The sequence below is a fragment of the Procambarus clarkii genome, chromosome 69 (assembly GCF_040958095.1).
Source record: "Procambarus clarkii isolate CNS0578487 chromosome 69, FALCON_Pclarkii_2.0, whole genome shotgun sequence".
In the NCBI taxonomy this organism is placed as follows: domain Eukaryota; kingdom Metazoa; phylum Arthropoda; class Malacostraca; order Decapoda; family Cambaridae; genus Procambarus; species Procambarus clarkii.
This window is the reverse complement of record NC_091218.1, coordinates 27,314,637-27,337,002: the sequence shown is the minus strand read 5'-3', so window position 1 is coordinate 27,337,002 and position 22,366 is coordinate 27,314,637. Positions and strand designations below refer to the sequence as shown.

The following is a 22,366-nucleotide window of genomic DNA, read 5'->3' as shown; positions in this document are numbered from 1 at the left end:
CCGATGGGTCTAAGTCTGCGGATGGTGTTGGCTACTCTGTTGTTTTTCCTGATCGCACTTATGTGTTGCTTACCTCCGGAGACTAGCATCTTTACAGCGGAGCTTTATGCTATTCTCTATGCTCTTCGTCTCCTGCTTTCTCGTTGTCAGTCTTCCTTTATAGTTGTTGTTGACTCTCGTAGTGCCCTCATGGCTCTCGGGTCCTTTAATCCGGTTCATCCACTAGTTGTCGAGATCCAGCATTGGCTGTTTCTTGTTCACAGTAAATTTAAGTCGGTTGAGTTTTGTTGGGTTCCCAGCCATATTGGTGTGTCTTTAAATGAGCGTGCGGATGCTGCCGCCAAGGAAGCTGTCCGCTCTAGTCCCATCTCTCGTAAAGGTATTCCATATTCCGACTTTTACCCGGTTATCCATTCCTCCGTCCTTACCCGTTCGCAGGCTTCTTGGTCGTCTGTTACTGGTAACAAACTACGTACTCTTAAATGTTGTGTTTCCTCGTGGCCGTCCTCCTACCACTGTAACCGGCGATGGGAAATAGCTCTGGCGAGGTTGCATATTGGCCATACTCGCTTAACCCATGGTCACTTGATGGAGCGCTAAGGATAAGTTAAAAATATCGTCAATTATTCTAATTATTTATTAAAGTTACAAAATCTGCAATGCACATTATGACATTTAATGGATGAAAATTATTTAACAATATAATAAGAAACATGATTATTTGGAAGTTATCACTAATACATAGTGAGATACAGGTGTTTCTAATTATGAAGCTTAATTTTATGACAAATTGATTAACAAATTGATTAAAATTATTGCTAATATTTAAATTCTGGCAGATACTGTAAGTAAAACGAAACATAAATTTTGAGAGATGAAACCTATATTTAATTTTCTAAACGTAGCAGTAATTCCGAATTAATTTTAAGTATCCAGCTTTTGTTTCCCCAAATACTACAATGATTGTAGAGGAAAATATAACAATATAGAGCATAAACTGATAAATTATAAATACTATGAAATGAATAAATACTCATCATTTTTATTCAATTACATTACACTAATCAGTTTTAATACACTACAGTTTTATTAATTAATTACTAACTACCTCTAAAAATAAGGGGCATAATTGGCCGACCACTCACGATGTTCAAAGGAGAACTTGATCAAGACCTCCAATGGCTGTAATTCATGACAGACTGCGAAAAGCTGCGTCTAACAGCCTGGTTGGGCAAACTACCAACTAGGAGGCCTGGCTGCAGGGACGTTGATCCTCAGGATCAACGCACGGTAACCGCGAGGTAAGGTACTTCAATAAATGTTTGGTTAGATTAGGTAATTATTTTATCCTAGTTTGCATTTTATATTTTGTACGCATTCCATCTAAGTGGGAAATTTCGAAGTATACAATGCAACCACAAAATCTTGGCTGCAACGGGTTGCAATGCAGAGAAACTTAATTTATATCCGGGTTACGTTATACTATTAGCGTTCCGTTGTCACATTAGACTGAAAGGAACCTTTAATGCGTTTCTTAAATCATAAACTATTTCACGACTACCGACGTAGCCACAACGACCAAAATAAGTGTATTCGAGTCTCTAAAGTGGTAACGGACCTGCTTTGTGAATATCATCTCAGACTGCTAAAATATTAATTAGCACTCCTCAGTATTCTCACTGACATGTACTTCTGCTTACTTTTTGGTACTCGAATACTCTCTATTATGCTCAAATGTAGTTCTGACTTTATGCATTTATTGCTATGCACTCAAGTGAAATCAGTGCCATCGGGAAGACCTCAATTAGTGTCATCGGAAAGTCTGCACCTAAGGAAAGAATCTTACTTATAACAAAATATTTCGTCATCTAATATTACTTTCGATTCCAACAATATTAGTAGGTTCTCTTTGTAGTGTGTCTGAACCTCAGAAGTGTGGTACTCACTTGAAGGAGCCCTGCTTGTTGCTCTGGCCCTCGGAGCCCGGGGTTCCAGTCTTCTGGGCGGAGATTCCGTTGCTAGTTTGGAAGTAGTAGTGGAAGTTCCCGTCTCCGGAGTCACTTCGCTCGTCCAGCACTGTCGTAGCGTCTTTATCTGGGATGGCGGCGGCCACGGCGACCAGACAGGTGAGGAGCGTCTGAGAGAAGGGAAGCTGGTGAGTACTGAGGCTGAGGGTCTATAACTGGGTCGGTAATTAAATATAAAAGAACATAACATAAGTAGTTTAAATCCCCAGGGCTGGACTTCGTATCGCACTTCAAAAAAAGTTAGTTAACAAATTGGTTAAGGGCAGGGTGGTAGGACTCGAATTAGCTTCCTACTTCATACCAGATGTTTAGGACAGTGACAAAAATGTCAAGTGAGAACAGGTGACTGAAATATCTAATTCTCATATCTTCTATAGAGATCAGAGAACCATTGTCTACAAAGCGTTTACGACCCTTTTATATCACACAATTCCAAATTATGTAAAACATGTGATCTGAATGAGAGTTGGATCGGAAGTTTCCTAACAATAACTATTCACACAATTGTGAACCAGTAAACTCTTCATGGACCCAAACGAACACTAATATTACATACTAGTCTTCGTTCTGTCAGTGCACATTAGTAAAAATTCCTTTGGAAGCTAACGTTCGTCTACGTCTACAAGTACATAATCAGTGGGGAAAATAATAGTATTAAAAACATTATGTAATCTCAATAAAGAGGGAGATTTTAAATTGTTTTTTTTTATTGTGCTTGTTAACTCAAACCTGATGTTGGTGTAGGAGCTGCAACATGTGTAGCAGGTGTTCTTGGACAGGTGTTTGTGCGTGAACGAGGACCTTACCGTCTTATTTATGTTGTGCTGGAGATGGTGGCGTACCTGGATTGAACCTGGATGAGGTTCTGAGAGTTCCTCTATTCCCCAAGCCCGGCCTAAAGCCAGGTTTGACTTGAGACCTTGGTCCAACAGGATGTTGCTTGGAGAGGCCCGCAGGCCCACTCTCCCCCGTCCAGGAGTGCACGGGGGAGAGTGGGATGTGTGCTCTGTGCTCAGGTAGTGCTGGTTTACCTTACATTGTGTGACAGTAAACGTCTAAAGTAACCACGTAAACCATACCGGGTAAAGAAACACAGAAATGCTAACATTATATTTATTGTATAAATGTTACAGCAATCTAAACATTATATTTATTGCATAACTGGGAACAATTACATAATTATTGCAGAATTGTTACAGTAATGCAAACGTTATATTTATTGTATAATTGATCACAATTATTGTATAACTCTATCATTGTTACAGCAATACAAACATTGTTTATAGTATAATTGAGAACAATTATACAATTACTGAATAATTTTTGCAGCAACGTAAACATTATACTACATATTTGTGAACAATTATTGTATAATTTTGTAATTGTTACAACAATGCAAACATATAATTATTGTATAATTGGGTGATTCTCGAGCCTGGCATGGTGAAGTACACACTGGAAGCAAATATTGCGTCAGCTAAAAGAATGATAGGATGGATTACGAGAACCATCAAATATACGGATCCCATCACAATGGTTGTACTAGTCAAATCCCTTGTGCTGTTCCGTCTTGAGTACTGCTCGATACTCGCTCCCCACTTCAGAGCGGAAGAGATTGCTGAAATACAGGGAATACAAAGAACATATCGGCATACATGGACGCGATAAAGCACTTAAATTATTGGCATCGTTTCAAACCTCTCCAAATGTACTCACGATAAACCTTTAATGCATTCACTAAAACACTATATTGTTGAATGTGAAGCCGTAAAAGATTTTAGACCTCCTGGCCTATTGTACCACCAACTGTGTAACTATTTCATTGAATCTGGTGTACTAGACGACATCCTAACAATTTATCCAAAATTTGCTTGTCCATTTTAAAGAATGAACAATTTTATTGATAATTATTTTGAGCTGCATCTCTTATGAACCCATCCCTGCCCGTGTGTGGCAGTTCTCAATAAAAAGTTTTTACATATTCGTACATTTACACATTGACTGAAACCATGATATATATATGGGGTTCAGCCTAAAGTTTATTGTCTTGTAGACAATAGATCCTCTGTCCTGCGTGATCGTGAATTCCAGCATTATCCTCACTTTAATGAGACAATTTAAATCCTCAGATTAGGCAAAATTGTAATTAAATTTTGTCAAGAAAGATGTTAATAATAATAACTAGAAAGGAGGCGAGAGAGAAATCAAATAATAAACACATGGAAAATACTCGTGGGCCAGGTCCCAAATCTACACTAAAATAACAACATACCGGAGTGAAAGAACGAAGGAAATACAGAATAGAACTAGTGAATATCAGGGGTGCCATAGACACAATAAAAAAAAATTGTATAAACATCAGAGGTCCACGGCCATTCACTCCCAGCGAGTAAAAGAAATATTGTCGGAACAAACGTGGACATCTTCTTGAAGAAAACTATTTAGTTTTCTCTTGAAGTGTCGGACCAACCGGGCTGTGGTGGTTATATGGGCATGCAGACAGCTGCAAGCAACAGCCTGTTGGACCAAGCTCACACAAGTCAGGGGCCGGGCTTGGAGAGGGGAGGAACGCCAAGACCCCCACCCAGCATGTATCCAGCAGGGAGATCTATCTCATGCTTATTTTTCGAAGGTGACACCAAGGTGGCGCGGCTCTTCAGTGACGCGAACGTGTTGAAAGACTCTGGATGGTTCGCGGAGGCGGCGTAAGGATCTTGGTAAGTTGGGGTCGGTAGTCGCTCTCTTATGAATAATAGCGGACCTCAGCGATGACGCGTCGGGAAGTCTGAACCTGAGGTACGAAAATTGTAAGTTTGAAAAACTTTGTGGATTTATATATGTACAATCATTAATAATTAAATAAATTAATGGCTTATGATTCTAAATACAAATGTGTTGCTTACCTGAAGTTGCTCCAGCCCTTGGTGCCCGGTGGTCCTGACATCTGGGCGGCTATTCCGTCGCTGACCTCAAAGTTGTAGAAGTTTCCGTCTCCGGAGTCACTTCGCTCGTCCAGGACGGAGTGATTGTCTTGTTTTGATTGCTGAGTAGCGGCAGTGGCCACGACGATGAGGCTAATCAGGGATGTCTGAGCGTGAGAAGAGAAGATAATGCGTGCTTAGGACGAGTTAGTTATTAAAAGAAAGTTTCTTATGAGTGCTGAGGCTGAGTCAGTCAGTCAGGAAGGTAAGATTTCTTTGCTAAATATTTATAATTCTATGCAACATTTCTTGGTTCTCGTATTATTATAATTTATTAACACAATTACCATTTATTAACTTATCACTTTTGTTCGACAATACACTAAGATATTGTGACACTTGTGATAATTAACAGAGAACGCGAAATGCTTCACAAGGAAAGGCTCAAATCGCAAACCTAAAATATTAGATTTATAGCAGGGTCATTACACCAACGCTGTCATTAAATTGATAAAGTTATCCATAAACCCTTGAACCAGTTCATTGCACTTTTCACGTGTAGCGTTTAGTTGCATTAAAACTTGCCCCATATTTTATTTAACTGTCAAGTACAATTAAACTATAATCTATGAACAAATTCACAAGATAGTGTATGAAGTGAGTCAGACAACCTTCGTCACTCTGAGCCAGTACTCACGAGCTTCATGTTGACGGTGTGACGACCAGCGAAGGATATTTCCCAGCGGCCCGGAGCGACCTATATATATCCCCACAAGTAATTGAACACAAGGGCGGGAGCTGAACCTCAAGTGGTCATGCTTCGAACCGGAACTTATTTCTGTTTCAAAACATGTTTCGCGTGTCACACAACAGATGATGAGCCAGGTGGCCAATTACGTTTAGTCCTCGTAAATGGGAGGAATTATGTATGAAAAGCGTTATAATTCGCACCCTCAAATTTTCATCCCATCCTATTGAAATGATGGTAACTATGTGGTCGAAAGTACCAGAATGTAGTGATGAACCACCAGTAAACCACATTTTGTAATTTTCTTCTATAGAGTCCGGTGAAAATAAAGCTAAAAATCAAATTTAAATATTCGTAGGCCTAGCATAGTACATTTATGTACTATGATAGGGCCTAAGATAGCGTGTATGAAGCTAAGGATTTCTAAGAGAGATAAGGTTAGGTCTTATTTTTATGTTGCAGTTAAAAAAGTTTCGGGTTTGTTCAACTTCAGTAATTCTAAAGTCAACTGTCTGGTGGTCCATCATTACATAGTGGTACTTTCTACCAAATAATTACTATAAGTACTTTCATTTTAGGAGGATGGGCTACAAATTTAATATATATCTGTTTGTCGGTCTATCCAAAGTTGGAGGCCAGATGCATTGAGCTAACCTCACCTAAATTGGCAGAGGGAATTAGTCTGAGATCGTTTGGGTATTACCGCCAACAGGGCGTAATTAAGACGTTTCTTTGAGCAAGACTGTATCCTGGAAACCGCAACAAGCTTTTTAAATTAAAATAATTGATAAATACAAAAGTTCCAAAGTTCCCTCTTATTCCCTGTTAATACCTGTGAAGTGTGCAATCCTCTATGAAGATTTCTCGGGGATACTTCAGGATCCTCCTCTTTGCTGAGCTCTTTATTTTCCAGCACTAACACTGAGCTGTTGAAAGGAGCCAAACGCGACACTTCACGTATTGCTTAAGACTATTCTAAGGAGGGGGGGTGGGAGGTACCCGGCGTTGCCCAGGTCTGTCCGTCTCCCATCTGTTGATCTATTTTGCTATCCATTCATCAATCTTTGTATCTATCCAGCTATATGCCCATCTATTTATTTTTCCGTCTATCTATTCTTGCATCTATCTATTCTTCCATCTATTATACAGCTATTTGTCTATCAATCCATTCTTATATCAAACTATCTATCCATCCATCTATACATATCTATTCGCCTATACATCTATCCATCCATCCAGCCATCTATTTATCCATCTAACCGACTGAACAAATCCACAAGGGCCGACTGTCTTTCTTTACATCCTTCAATGTATACATTCATCAGTTCACCTATCCATCTTTTTTTTTTTCTTTTTGAGATATATATAGAAGAGTTGTTACATTCTTGTACAGCCACTAGTACGCGTAGCGTTTCGGGCAGGTCCCTGGACTACGATCCCCGCCGCGAAGAATCGTTGTTACAACCAAGTACCCATTTTACTGTTGAGTTAAACAGAGGCTACAGTTAAGGATTTGCGCCCAGTAAATCCTCCCCGGCCAGGATACAAACCCATGACAAAGCGCTCTCGGAACGCCAGGCGAGTGTCTTACCACTACACCACGGAGGCATCTTTGCCTCTATCAATTTAACTATCCATTGATTTATCCATCTATGCATTCATTTTCACTCTATCAATTCCTCTATAAATTCATCTATCCATTCATCCATCTTTCGTTCTATCCATCCATCTATCTTTCCATCTGTCTATCCGTTTATTTGTACATTTATATGTCCATTCATCCATTCATCTCTGTATCCATCGATGTATCCATGAATCTATCCATATATCCATCCTTCTGTTCACCTATTTATCCATCTATAAGACCATCTATCCATACATTTATCTATCCGTGTATCCATCTATCTAATTATTCATCGATCTGTCCTTCTTTACATCCATCTATCTAACCATCTATCCATCCATATATCCCCTCCATCTACACATCTGTCCACTCATATAGCCCCCTCAATCTACTCATCTATCTATCCATGTATATATCCATCTATATATCAATCACCCCATGAATCTATCCATCCACATATCTATCCATTTATTTATTCACCAATATGACCATCATTCCATGCATCTATCCATACATCTAACTATTCATTTATTTATCCATCGATCTATCCAGCCAATTATCCATCCGTCTAACTATCTATCCATTCATGTATCCACCCATCTACTCCTCTATGTATCCATCTAACCATCTATCCATCCATATATCCATCCATCTAACCATCTATCCATCAATATATTCATACATTTAACATCAATCATCAATCCATGAATAGATCCCCCCCCCCTCCATCTATCTAACCATCTATTAATCAATCCATGAATATATACATCTATACATCAATCTCGCCAGATATCCAACCATCTGTTGTATCTATCCATCTATCTATCTGTCAATCTTTCCATTTACCACTCAATTCCCTGATCCATCTATACAATCATCTATCTATCCTTCTATTTATTAAAACATCTACCTATCCATCTGTCTTTCTAACCATCAATCAATTAATCAATTTATTCATAAAACTATTCATAAAACTATTCATCATTCTCTCCATCCATGAATTCACCCATATATGGATCCACCTTTCCATACATCTTTCTATTCATCTATTCATGTATACATCGATTTTATCCATCTAACCATCCAATTATTCCTCAATCTATACAACACTCTATCCATGTATCCATCCATTTCTCGAAGTATCCATCTATTTTTCGCTGTATCCATCTATCACTCCATTTATCCATCCATCAATTCATTCATCTATCGATGCATCGATCCATAGAACTATTTTTTCATCTATCCATTCTTCTATCACTTCATGTATCCTTCCATCTATCTATTCATGTATACATCGATCTATCTATTCATCATGTTATCTATCCATGTAACCATCCATCTTTTCACCGTATCCATCTACTTATTCATCTATCCATTCTTTTTTGTACCCATCAATCTATTCATCCATCTATCAATCTATACATCCCTTCATCTATTTATCAATTTATTCATCGATCTATGTATCCCTCATTTCATCCATCTATCCAATTATCTTATCATCTGTCCAGCCATCTATCTCATTATCTTCTCATCTATCTATCCATCTATCCCATTATCCTGGTATCTATGTATCCAACCATCTGTCCATATAAATTCATTTATCCAACTGTCTGTCTCTTTTTCCGTAATTGCGTGGTGTCTGCCGCTGTCTCCGGCTGTATAAATCTGTTTCTGCTTATGTCTGTCTCTCTCTCTCTCTCTCTCTCTCTCTCTCTCTCTCTCTCTCTCTCTCCTAAAAAAAATCTACCATTGTTATATGGTGGTCGCCTGTGTGAGGAGCGTAGCAGTGTGAAATAGAGAAATATAACAGCTACCCCATTTACAATAAGAAAAGTGACCGTGCAAAATATTGGTAGCAGGATTTTTTTGTCATTTCCCAAAGATGAATGAATATTGATGTATTTTACAATAAGAAAAAAACATTAAATATTTGTTTTCGAAATATTAAGCTGTGTAGTCGGCGGGCAGTGCCAAAAAGTGTCTGTTTGTTACCCTGGCACGCTTATTCTTTTAGAGTTCTGGCGAACCCGACCAGCCTATGTTCATCCCGTACGCCAGACCATTCCCTCTGACAATTTGGGTGCTGGCAGTCTAAACTGTGTGGCCTCCAACTCTTAACAGTCAGACATTCTCTCCTATTGATAGAAATATATAAATTGTAAACCTTTATAAACGTGGGTAATATCATTTCATTCACTTGGGCATCGAACCACGCACCCCAAGAACGGGAGACGGTAGCTCTTTTTCTTGACTGTAGGTGCAGTTTGCATGAAGGGTTCACCCTCCCGATGACTGCACCAGTACAGATGTTTAGAGACACATTTATGTTGAGGAAGATAAAAGTATCAGAAATTGATTGAAACGTTGTGTCGTAGATAAAGGGACTGTGACTAAAACAGAGGTGGATGTGAGAGGGAGACTTGCCGCACCGTAGGGCGATATGATGCATTTATGGCGTCAGCTGATCCTAGGAGTTGCGTTGTGCGCATGACGTCTACTAATATTTTTTCCGGGAACTTGTGTATCGGAAAGTGCAAGCAGTATGCTTCCCAAATCAACGTGTCAAAGGACACCCGGCCACCAGGCGGCGCTTTTGGCTGAGATCTTATCCGGCACCCCATAAACAAATTAAACGCCTTCGCCCGCGACACCCAGATAGTGGAATAGCACCACGGGATCGGAAGCACCCAGACATCCCGATAAGGGCCCAACACCTGACGCTCACGGGACACGACCTTGGCAGCCGGGACAAGGCTTCCCCCAGGAGGAGGGGGAACCGCAGGGGATGCAGGCGCTGCATCGACCCCGCCACTGGGCACAGGCGACGAGGCCCCCCCCCCATCCCGGCGCACATCCTTCCTCAGCACCACGACGAGGTCCCGATCAGCAGGGGTCAATTTCCTCACCCACTTTAGGGACCCAACAGCAGGAAGGGGGGAGCACAGAAAGCAACTCAGAGCCCCTCAAAGCCCCGTCACCCCTGCGGCCACGGCAGTCAACAAACGTGTCGCAGAAGCCGCAGAACCCGCCCCAACATGCGGAGCTGCAGACAGGCAATCAGGCGCCTCAAGCACAGTACCCACTCTGTCCTCAGTACTGTCCGAACGCAACAGGGGTGGAAAATTATCCGCACCAAAAATGCACCCCCTACCAATTGTTCCCACGTGGTATGCTGCAGCCAGATGACTCTCGTGACCACACTGATAACAGATGCACGGGTGCCCCCGATACAGGCAGCGGAGCGAGTAACCCAACACGGACACCGACGACGGAACACTATACTTCAGCGACATCGTCAGGGTGCGGGAGCCGTCAAGCATACCAGCACAGTGCACGGCAAGGACCTTGTTTTAACGAACACTTAACACAGTCCCAAACCGTTCAAAACAGGAGGTCAAAAGATCGTCCTGAATATCGAAGGGGCACCATGCACTACCACATACGTCAAGGCGACACGAAGATTCACCACTTTAACAGAACCGAAGGTATCAGGGAGAGGGTAAACACGCCCCTCACACCGCCCGAGAAAGGTCTGAAAGGCAGCCTGGTGGCGAAATTTGACCACAGCACGGTTGCCCTGAAGCAGCTGGACGCCCATTAAGTCCGACAGCTGCACATGCAGCACATCCACTAGGGCGACACCAACCAACAGATTATCCACCGGCACCGTAAATACCAGACCAGCCGACGATGTCCTCTTCACTGGACTCATGGCAAATCCAAACGCCACCCTGTCAGTGGCAAACTACCACCCCTCGACGGTAGCTCTACTAACCACTCCATTAACAGCCATAGTAAGGAAGAATTCCTGAAACAGCAGTTTTCCAACAGGAAGTTTAAGCTCTTCCTGAGCTGATACTCAACCATGGAGGAACTAGGTGATCCAGGCCCTCAGTCATTTAAGTTGTCAACCAAGAAAAACGTTTGTCATAACATTTCATTCACTTGTGTGGAAAAGAATTCATTACATGTGTGATTTTCTAAACAAAGGTGTTGAGTAATTTTATAAACAAAACACTTTATAAATTAAATGTCTTACGAGAAACAAATCTCTCTTTTTGCAGCTGCGATTACATTTATCTATTAAACAGTATTTTTGTTAATATTTTCTTTGAGTTTAGTAGGTATTATGCATAATACGTAAATACAATTACTGAGAATAACTGCGTAGGAGAGGCTATTGTAGGCAGCACCTCGTCATTCTTGGGCGGTCAGATGAGCCACGAACTTTACCTTAAATTGTTGTGTAAAAGTATTTATTGAAGGAAACCCTATTAATTCTTATGAACTAGTTAATTATAATGCAGACGATGAGTCACAATAATTTCTCATTATGATGAGTCATAATAATTTTGTCATCAATAATTTGATGAGACAATAATTAATAATATGATGCAGACAATGAGCCACAATTAATGGAGAAACGTCGACGTTCCTCCTTTTTCTGATATGTTATCACACATGATAATGGTCCAGGACATACCGAAACGTCGTCGTTTCTCCATTTTTTGTGTGTTCATAGTTAGTTATAATATTTGTGACTTGAATTAAACAAATATTAATTAATGTGGACACTCTCGGGAGAGGCGGACTGATGGCGGGAGCTTGTGTATGTAGTGACAGAATTTATTCCTCAGTCAATCCGTTATTACGCCGCAGTTAAGACATTCACAGACACCATAACAGGTCCATTTCTCCGCCTAACAATAACTGTAGCATTAAGTGACACCTCATACTGTTTTGTTGTGCAGTAGTTAGGCCAAATATACGTATACATGAGTAGTTATTAGGGGCTGGTTGAGCGCTGGCATGGGAATGCCAACCATAATCATACAGCGAGCATCATTTAGATCTTTAAGCATACTTTATAAACAAGCGTTGTACGATTATACGTTTTCCTCACTTGTAAATATAACAGCTACCTTGCCGGCAGGAATGGCTCTGATGATAAACTTTTCACCCACTACAGACTGACACCTGTTAGAATGGCCATATTAGGATCTGCATACAATTGAACCACGACCAGACTCCGAGCCAGCTAAGGCTTGATTCCTTTAAATAACCCATTAATTACTAACACTATATGAATGTATAACGGTTGAGCTTGTACTGTCCAGTGGGTGTTGATAATATAAGTTTGGTTCGAATTCGGAGTAAAATTCTGGTCTGAGGTCATTTGGCAGTGTTGCCAAGGTCTAAATTAATAGCTTGTCCCATGTACCATATTTGTTCATGCAGGGTGCATGAACAGCCGTTAGGTTGGCATGAACAGCCGATATCAAAATAACAAGAATCAGAACTTTCGGGATCAAGTTTAAAATGAAGATTTCCCAATATCCACTGAACTGTAAAAATTGCAACCTAAATAAAAATAAAAGGACTAATAAAGTGTTGAGTGTAGCTTGAAGTAACCCAACATTCACGCAGTGTATTTAAGCACATAATAATTACAACATTTCCCACATCTTGGTCCCTAGGAGCCTCAGACCACCAACCCTATTGGTGAGAGACGGTAGCTCTATCAACACAAAGCAGGAAGGCTTCCAGAAGCAACTAACTGTTGCCCAACGGGAACTGTATTATTGTACTTGCGCACATTCACAAGCACAATTTGATGCATATTTCAAGCCTTTCATTTGAATTTGTGTATAATTCGAACCGTAGTTGAGTATAGATCACCAAATAACACATAATGGGGAGACGTTTTGCAGACAAGGAAAAGTTAACGGCTCAGCGTAGATTAATCGATTTCATTGTAACATAATAAATGGTTTTATTTTATAAATTCACCATAGGAGTAAAGTCAGTTCCCACAGGAAACAGTCGCCAGTCTGTCCGTCCTTGACAATAGGAAAGTCACACCTCAGAGGCACTAATGTTCACAGATTGGGTGAAGTCAGCTCGTGTCACGTGACCTTATCTTATGCTAAGCGGATAATTGTTAGACGGTGGCTGTGTTCTTTCCATCCAGCAAGTGGCCTTTCTTGGTGTGATAGCAATGATAGCCGGGGGCTATCTCTTATAGGCGGAGCTTAGCTCTTGGTTCCTGTTATATACCCCCGACAGTTATATGGTGGGAATATAGAGGATCCTCGCTCCACCATAGAGGATTCAGCTTTGAATCCTACTCTCTACATAGATCAGCCCAGGCCAGCAGGGGCCATGACTGATAACCACACCCTCTCTAATCAACTTACTTAAAGATCTCATTAAGCTTGCGTGTGAGGTGATGTAGTTTGTGTTCCAAGATTATATGTTGTGGAATGTCATTGGGCAGTCAGCCGTGGTGGTCTCAATTTCCTGTGTAGTGACTTTGAATTTGAATTATTATTGTTGATTATGGTAAAGTGAAGGGAAGATAATTGTCCCTATTACTGAATCATGAATTTATATAATAATTAATGAATAATCTCTTAATTTATATTTAATTATCTTTAAATCTGATAACATAAGATCTTAGATTCATTTCTTGACTTATGCAAAGTGAAAGCTAGAGCGAAGAGCACTCTGAAGATTATTCAAGTTTCAGATTTAGTAATTATCTGTCCGATCCTTATGCGTACAGTTCTTACCTGTTAACATAAAGTATAATAACTGTTGGAAAGAATCTAGTTCCATTCCTTGTCTTGTAAATGAATGATTGGATGGTGACAGCTCTAATTCTTTCTACTCCAGCAGCAGGACATTCCAGCAGCTGCCGTCCCGAAGTCGCTATATATGAACAAGGTCAGTAAATTACAGAGAGGTCGCGGAGTAAGTCGACCTTCGTACTTATTTATCGAACGTGATGCCCTTACGGCGCTGCTCTTCGGCGATGCGGAGGAGTTCGTACACGTGATCGGGGAGGGGGTGGGGCGTGGGCAGGAGGTTGGACACGGGCTGGTACCCGTACTCGTTGGCGACGTATGTCAATTCAGCGACATTACCGTCGGGGAGGTTGAATCTGAGGAAGGTAATTTTGTCTGTTACATGAAATTTTATGTCTTGTAATATTAAAGTAACGAATGACCTATTAATAATATGTGTTCATTCTTCAAACATTTGCTCACCTGAAGGAGCCCTGAAAGTTGCTCTGGCCCTCGGAGCCCGGGTTTCCAATCTTCTGGGAGGAGATTCCGTTACTGGTTTGGAAGTTGTAGTGGAAGTTCCCGTCTCCGGAGTCACTTCGCTCGTCCAGCACTGTTTGGGCATTTTTATCTGGGGCGGCGGCGGCCACGACGACCAGGCAGATGAGTAGCGTCTGAGAGACGGGAAGCTAGTGAGTACTGAGACTTGAGTCAGCAAGAAATGAAAGCTAATTAATGCTGTCGGTGACAATTGGGAAGCTGATGAGCGCTGTATCTAGAAATAGATGCCTGGGGATTGCATGTGAGCCAACAAGAGGATATAAGAGTGTGAGTGCTCAAGGTGACACCAATGACAAGTAAGGAAGCCTATCCCCTTTCCTCGATTTTTAGATCAAAGAATATATTAATGCTTTGCTAAGGATGTTAGGTTCAATTTGTATTTTTTTTCTCATTGACATAAATTACAATATATGTGTGTGTAGTAGTAGTAGTAGTAGTAGGCATCCAGCAGTTTTGGGAGACTATGGAGTTGTACTCTGGTTGCCGAGGCTGGAGTGTCATTTCCAGGGCGCAAAACCTGGGTAGGTCGATAAGGTGACGCTTTTACCCATGCAGCAGGTCTCCCCTCTCTACATTGCTGAAATTGTCCAATGTAAAGGCAAATGCCAATTCGTTTGATTCTAACGCCGTCACAGGAGATGCCAGAACGAGGTGGAAGTCAACAACGAACTGTGTTAGGGGCTCCATCTCCGGATTTTTCCTCAAGGTGGACTCCTGAACCTCGTCCCAAAAGTGGGTATGGCCACGAGGCAGCGCAGGTTTGAGATCAGGGTTTTCCTACCCCTAGATGGGCTGCCTTACCAAGCTGTCGAGATGAAAAAATGCAGATGTACCTAAATGTGCTTATAAAAAATAGTCCCATCTATCCGGAGCAGCTGGTTGTAAGGCACCAGATGCACGAGAACCTGAACGGCTGCCCATACTCCCGGAGGAGTATGGGCAGTATTACTCCTGCAGAACCTCCCGGGGAAGGACTGGGAGTCCTCCGGGAGTATGTCAACTCATACTCAATAAACAAATCCACAAGGGCCGTGAAGGGTTTGATTCTACGTCCGGGATGATCCCAGACCCGCCTTAGTCGACTGTACCACAACATGAAAAGAATTGCAACCGGGAGTGCTACTGCCCTCACATGAATCCCGCAGTTTCTCTGAAGCACAGACCGGGGTTATACACAATTCCTCGAAGCACCCGGGCTCTGTTAACCAGATGTTCTACCTCTTCGCCTTTACTTCATGTAAAATCCCGCTTTACGTTTCGGATAGGCTGCGGAATCTGTGCGAGGGCAGTAGCACTCCCGGTTGCAATTCATTTCATTTCGTGGCGCAGTCGACTACGGCGCGTCTGGGATCATCCAGGACGTAGGTTCGAACCCTCATCACGGCCCTTGTGTATTTGTTCATTTTATGTATCACGCTATTGTGATTTCTGTGTGTATCATACTCAATGTTTTACATAAATTATGTAAAATCAAAGGAAGAGCTGAGCTGTCCTGGTCCTACTCACAAGCTTCATGTTGACGGTGTGAAGATCGGCTGAGGATGGCTGCCTGTTGCCAGGGACAGGCTATATATACCCCCACCATGGCTGGGGCACCTGACTTGACCCGGTCAAGTGGAGGAACCTTTTTGAACTTTTCTGTTTATATTTAGCTGTCTTCAGAACAGGTTCCTAGTATTCAAAAAATCACATATATGGTACTACATAAATCAGTGCCTCTTCATTTTCCTTTTCATCGTGACCGGATACTGTGTCATGGCGTCTGGCATGAGTAATATACACAGCGGTGATTAATTCACTTTTTTCGACAGATGTGTATAGAATTGTCTTTGATTCATCACAACCTTGCCAATATGCACTCGCAGGAGCTGAGTATAACGCTTATTTACCCATCTATTACTCTATTTACCCATTGCTGTCTACCAGGATGTGAGGTGTAGGCTCCTTATGCCCCGCCTACTGGCCTTGTTGTACCTGTTGGGTTACAAGGTAACTGTCCTGACGTTCGAAGTCTTTGTCTAAGCTATCCTTAAGTTATGCAAGGAGATGGCTTATACGATTTATTTTTCCAGTGCAATCCATTTGTTGACCACCCGTAGTAGCTACGGGTATTTCCTTATTTCTTCCATTCATTTTTTTTTCAACTTGTACTTATGTCCTCTTCCCACTAGTTTCTCTCAATTTATTGAGGCTTTATTTGTCCACTCTGTCTATTCACTTTAGTATCTTGTATGTTGTGATCACATCCTCTTTGCTGCTTTTGTCCTCTACGGTTGTAAGATCTAATTCCATTAGAAATGGAATTCTGTATGGGGTCTCGAACCCATAGGTTCGGCTGTAGGGCTGAATGGGGTCTCGAACCGTAGACTCCACGCGTCTGAGGCCAAAGCTCCATTAGGTGAATGGAATGTTAATTTACACGGAACTAGAACGGATCAAGTTCCATTCGCGTATCCTCATAGCTTAACTCTCTTAGCTTTGATACCAATCATATTGCAAACGTCTGTACTTTTAAAATTTTGTTTAATACTCCACAAGTTATCATACTGTGGTGACTGTGTTGTTAATTAAGAGACTTACGACAGTCTGTGAGGTTGACGTTCAAAAGACTGACTTTTCTACCCTGTCTTCGTTTATCTTATCTATCTAGAAGGTTTATCTATCTAGAAGATCCTTTAGGTTTTCCAGTTACTGAAGTCTTGGTCTTCCTGCAGATACCCTTTACCAAGATTTGTGGAACCTTTCGTGTTTCAATCCTTGGAGGTGCATAGGTTATAGAGCTTGGGGTTATAGAGCTCCTTCAGCGTGCATAAAGCTCCTTCAAGATGCACGGAACCCCTTCAAAATGCACGGAGCCCCTTCAAGATGCACGGAGCCCCCTTCAAAATGCACGGAGCCCCCTTCAAGATGCATGGAACCCCTTCAAGATGCATGGAGCTTCTTCAGCTTGCTTGGAATTGCTTGATTGTGCATTAAGCCTCTTTGAGATTTTTTCTTATCTTCGAGATTCTTTGCGATGCTTGGTGCCTCCAGGCGATGTGAGGACACTTTGGGAATATATAAAGCCTCCTGTCGATGCCTGGAGTCTTTCACAGGTAAGTATAAGATCCATGGTATATCAATATTGTCTGCTCCGAAAAGTAGAACATTTTGTAATTAATGTTACTTTTATGAATTTAATTATTAAATTATTAATTCATTAATATATTTGTAAACGCTTGAAAATAAACTTCCTGACAGGAATTTGCAATATTCCAGACTAAATATTGTTATTTTTTCGTGGCAGGAAAGATGTAAACGGTAATTACAGGTTTAGTCTCGCAAGAGGACATCGAGCATCCTTGTCTACATAATCAGGAAAGAAATGACTGCGCGCAGGCCCTTTCACCTGATACCGCTCTTCACCTAGCAGTAAATAGGTACCCAGTAGTTAGGCAACTGGCGGTAGGTGGCCTTGCGGGACCTCGATTAGCCTAAGAACACACTGAATGTCACCACCACCACCTAGGGAACACATCATTATTTTAGACACGACTGAGGTAAGTAAGGTATTGAAAGTCTGAAATAAAGAAAACAGTTATTATAGCTAAGCAAATTGAGCAAATTAAAATGATTGTGTTAAAGGCCTATATCAACACTAAAGTGTCTTGGGGTTGACATAATCTTGCAATCTAGCAAGAAGATTGTTATATGGAGCTGGCATAACCCTCAAGTGAAACGGTTAGTGAAGTTATCATTCATGTTCATATCATCAGTAAATTTGGTTGTAAAATTTATATTATTTCTATATATATTAACAGTATTTTCCTAATCCTTGTCTAGTAATTTTCCTTAAAATTAAAAAACTTATTTTGGTGTGAAAATATAATATGAATTAATACGGGTTTTGGATATTTATACACTGAAAGCATTCTGTGTATAAATATCCAATGTGTATAAGTATAGTCAGTGTGTATAAGCACACTGACTGTTCCATTCACCTGGGCTGTATGGGGTCTCGAACCGTGGACTCCACGCGTGTGAGGCCAAAGCTCCATTAGGTGAATGGAATGTTAATTTACACTGAAATGTGGATGGCAATTTACACACTGATAGCTTTCAGTGTCATTAACATTCGTGGTGTGTGGGGCGGTGATCTGGCTGAAATCATTTTGATGGTATTTTGTTTGTAAATATCCATGTGTGTTAGTGAGGGGCCGGGTACGTAATCTGTATCTATTGCTATATCCTTAAATATAATATTTGCATTTCTGTTTCTCTAGAGTAGACCAGACGCTTGAGGATAGCCTCACTCAACTCTCCACGATGACAGATGGGGGGTTATGTGAGTGTAATATACCAGCCGGAGTCGCCGCCTGTACCACGGTTTTATAAATATTGCAATCTATACTGATCCCTTGCGATTTTAATGGTCACAAATCGGGGTGGAATTTCCGTATAAAATTGAGTAGTTTTCCGTACATCATAATTTTAAATACTCAAAGAAATAAAGAGAGATACACAGGAATCAATCGAAAGACAGATAAACAGTAAGAAAGAGAGAGAGAGTGAGAGAATATATACATGGCTATATTCTCCAGTGTATGGCCATGTACTTCTGAGTACTGTTGTGCAATATAGGAATACACATGGAAGAATAGTCAAAAACTGCATTAGAAACGCATATCTTCAATGATAGTTGACAGATCCGTCGTCGAAAGTGTAGTAGAAAAGCTTGTCGGAAAATCCGACACCATTTAATATCATACAGACAGATAATAAGTGCTGCTGTATTACCAACAAGTTACCCATAGAAAACGTAACTTGTAGTGGAATTACCGTCTAAAGAAAACGGGATATCATCACCACATACTATTATAATTCACCAGCTATTCTGCTGGGAATTATTCTTAAATACATAAGTCTTTGGACTTTACCATCATAAAAACATCTTATATAAATTAACTTAATTATCAATATTAAAGTAGAGTAAATGTGACCCTTCTATCACGTTCTGAAATCTGGACAATGTAAGCCAGGCGTCAGAGTGGAGGAAGGAGGGCAGCCATTGTTGTTTATTGAGACCAGAGGCTCACACGGGAGCAAATTCGGCTCCTGTTAAATTTACTTGGACGTAGTGTTATGGAACCCAAAGGTGTACCATTGTCAACACGCTGTCTACAAATACAAGTTAAGTGTCTATCCGAAACCCGTTTATCATTCATTTATGGCCATTAATGTCAGGATATAGGGTTAGCCGGTTAGAACGCGAAATCGCCTCATACTAAAGGTAATTAAGCCAGGTCTTTAATGTTCCATGTACTGTATAGTGTTTTCTCTGATATAGCTTGTCATATATAGGATTCTGGCTTCACAGCTAGCGCACTTTTGACAGGTCAAGACGAGGATGCAAGATTATGTGCACCAGTTACTGGGTGATAGAAGCTACCTCAAAGAGGATAATTTGGTGTCTACACTCTAGTTATACCTGGTGGACTAACCTGCTGTACTATAAGAGAAGGAACCTCATCAATGTATGTAGCTATTACTGTAGTTTGATTGGCTGCATATATATTAATTTAATAACCCCCCTAATGTGTAGAGGATCGATTTGTGAGATTAAGAGATTATTGCAGAAATACAGTCCACTTATCATTATACAAATTGCTATCGAAGTATATAAATTAACGTAAATATAAATTCATATAAATTAAATAAATATAAATCTCACAGGTCGGTTCCCACAAAGCTAAACTTAAATTATTTAATGCATTTTCAAATCTTTCGGTTTCATGTGATTTTCAATTTAAAATTCTAACCTTATTTTATTAAATAAAGGGGGTATTAGCCACGTAGATGAGGAATGAAAGCGAGAGCATGTAAGTTACGGGTTCAAGTTAATTATTACCAACATGATGTACTGATAAAGATCGTATAAGCATTATAATAAATTTGGAGTAAACAGACATAAATGCAAACATTTAATTTATAGTACACTAATGACAGCGTTGTGTTGAGGGTCTAACGCACTAGACGTTGAAGGTACGCGTTCTGTATCTCTCTTAACAGGAGGTTAAGAGACTTAAAGAGATGTGGTGCGGCAGGTCGACTTATTAGTGTGTATTAGTCGAAGGTGATGCCCTTAGCGCGTTGCTCCTGAGCAACGCGGATCTGCTCGACGGCGTGGGCAGGGAGACGGTGGGGCGTGGGGATCAGCGGAGACTCGGGGCGGTAGCCGAAGTCGTCGGCGATGTAGCGGACATCACCGACAGTGCCGACAGAGAGTCTGAACCTGAGGAACAAATCGTGTTTATTACAATATTTTTGCTTCCTAATATAATTTTATTTTTTAATAATAATAGTAAGTTCTGTTGACAGTGTTTCAACCTCAGAAGTGTGGTGCTCACCTGAAGGAGCCCTGCATGTTGCTCTGGCCCTCGGAGCCCGGGGTTCCAGTCTTCTGGGCGGCTATTCTGTTGCTGGTTTGGAAGTTGTAGTGGAAGTTCTCGTCTCCGGAGTCACTTCGCTCGTCCAGCACTGTCGTAGCGTCTTTATCTGGAGCGGCGGCGGCCACGGCGACCAGGCAGATGAGGAGTGTCTGAGAGAAGGGAAGTTGGTGAGTACTGAGGCTGAGTCAGCAAAAGAAGGAAAGATGATTAATGCTGTCAATGAGAACTGGGAACGTGCTGAGCTCTAAATAAAAAGAAAGAAAGCGTGGGTGTTGTATTCCAGTCAACAAGATGAGGTAAGAATGTGAGTGCTAAAGGTGACACCAATAGAAAGCAAGGAAGCTTATATATTAACATGCTTATCCCAGCCTTACTAAGAGGATGTGGTTCAATATTTATTCTTTTTCTTAGTGACATAAATCACAAATTCAGCCGTTGCATAAATTGTTGCCTCTGCCTTTCCCAAATTCACCATGGACGGCTGCACGGACTTTTGTCGACCGCTGGACAAAAGAGCTTGCATGTGTCTTGCAAAACAAAACTGTTTATGATCCATCACAACTTTGCCAATGTACACTTGCAGAACCCGAGTGTATAGCACATATTTACTTTATGATGACTGTTCTGTTACTGTATTAATATTGTTTTTGTATTAGCATTGCTGTTATATTAACTTTGTGACTGTATTAACATTATAATGATCTTGAGATTGCGTTTGTATAAACATTAGTATTTTACTAACATTAATGACAAACCATGATAATCTACGTACTAGAAAAAAACATTTAGTGTTTTCTTTAACCCTAAGGAACATAGTTACGTTTTAGACAGAAAACAGTTTGACGTATAGAAAGCGCCTACTTTTCTGCAATGACTTCGCCTGTAAAAGGACCTGGAGGCTCTCCAAATACTTAGTTACTTAGTATTGTTCTTCTCAGAGATAACCTTGATATTAAGCAGGGTGATTGAACCAGTGGTGCATGCAATCCTTGGTTGTCCTTGGATTCCTCCCTTCCCCCCTTCCATCCCTGCTTCTCTATCTGTCTCTTTCTATCTTCAAAATTACTAATAGCATAACAATAGAAAGTGGCACTAGTCTCCCTATAACTTCAAAATATTAAATGACATTTACTCAAAATATAATAGTATCCCCCTTCTGAATTTGTGCATTAGCCTTCTGTTTTCAGTGGGAGGAAAAAATTGAGAATCTAATTTAACGTGTTTTCTGGGATTATGACCCAAGTTTAAATAGCAGGGAATTAATGTTACTTGTCCGGAGTTCAATGAATAATGGTGAATATTTCTATAAGACAAAAATTTTTTATTATATATATATATAATAATATATATTATATATATTATATATTATATCTATATAAATACAAATGTAAATGTTCGTTTGTTCAAAATCGTTAATCTCCGAAAGTTCTTCACCGCTTTGAAATTTTCACACATCGTTTCATTCGCTTCCGAGCGGGTTTATGTATACAT

General features: G+C 40.7%; 2 protein-coding genes across 2 annotated transcripts; both read right to left on the bottom strand.

Moving 5' to 3' along the window:
- Nucleotides 1-13,055: 13,055 nt before the first annotated feature.
- LOC123772328 (cuticle protein AMP1B) lies at nucleotides 13,056-15,999 on the bottom strand. The gene is made up of 3 exons (XM_045765419.2): nucleotides 15,954-15,999; nucleotides 14,370-14,560; nucleotides 13,056-14,263 (listed from the first exon to the last, which is right to left on the bottom strand). Exons 1-3 carry the CDS (start codon nucleotides 15,960-15,962, stop codon nucleotides 14,092-14,094), a joined length of 372 nt encoding a protein of 123 aa, XP_045621375.2. The 5' UTR covers nucleotides 15,963-15,999; the 3' UTR covers nucleotides 13,056-14,091.
- Nucleotides 16,000-20,549: 4,550 nt separating this feature from the next.
- LOC123772288 (cuticle protein AM1159-like) lies at nucleotides 20,550-21,431 on the bottom strand. The gene is made up of 3 exons (XM_069311455.1): nucleotides 21,348-21,431; nucleotides 20,834-21,024; nucleotides 20,550-20,718 (listed from the first exon to the last, which is right to left on the bottom strand). Exons 1-3 carry the CDS (start codon nucleotides 21,429-21,431, stop codon nucleotides 20,550-20,552), a joined length of 444 nt encoding a protein of 147 aa, XP_069167556.1.
- Between the last annotated feature and the right edge of the window lie 935 nt (nucleotides 21,432-22,366).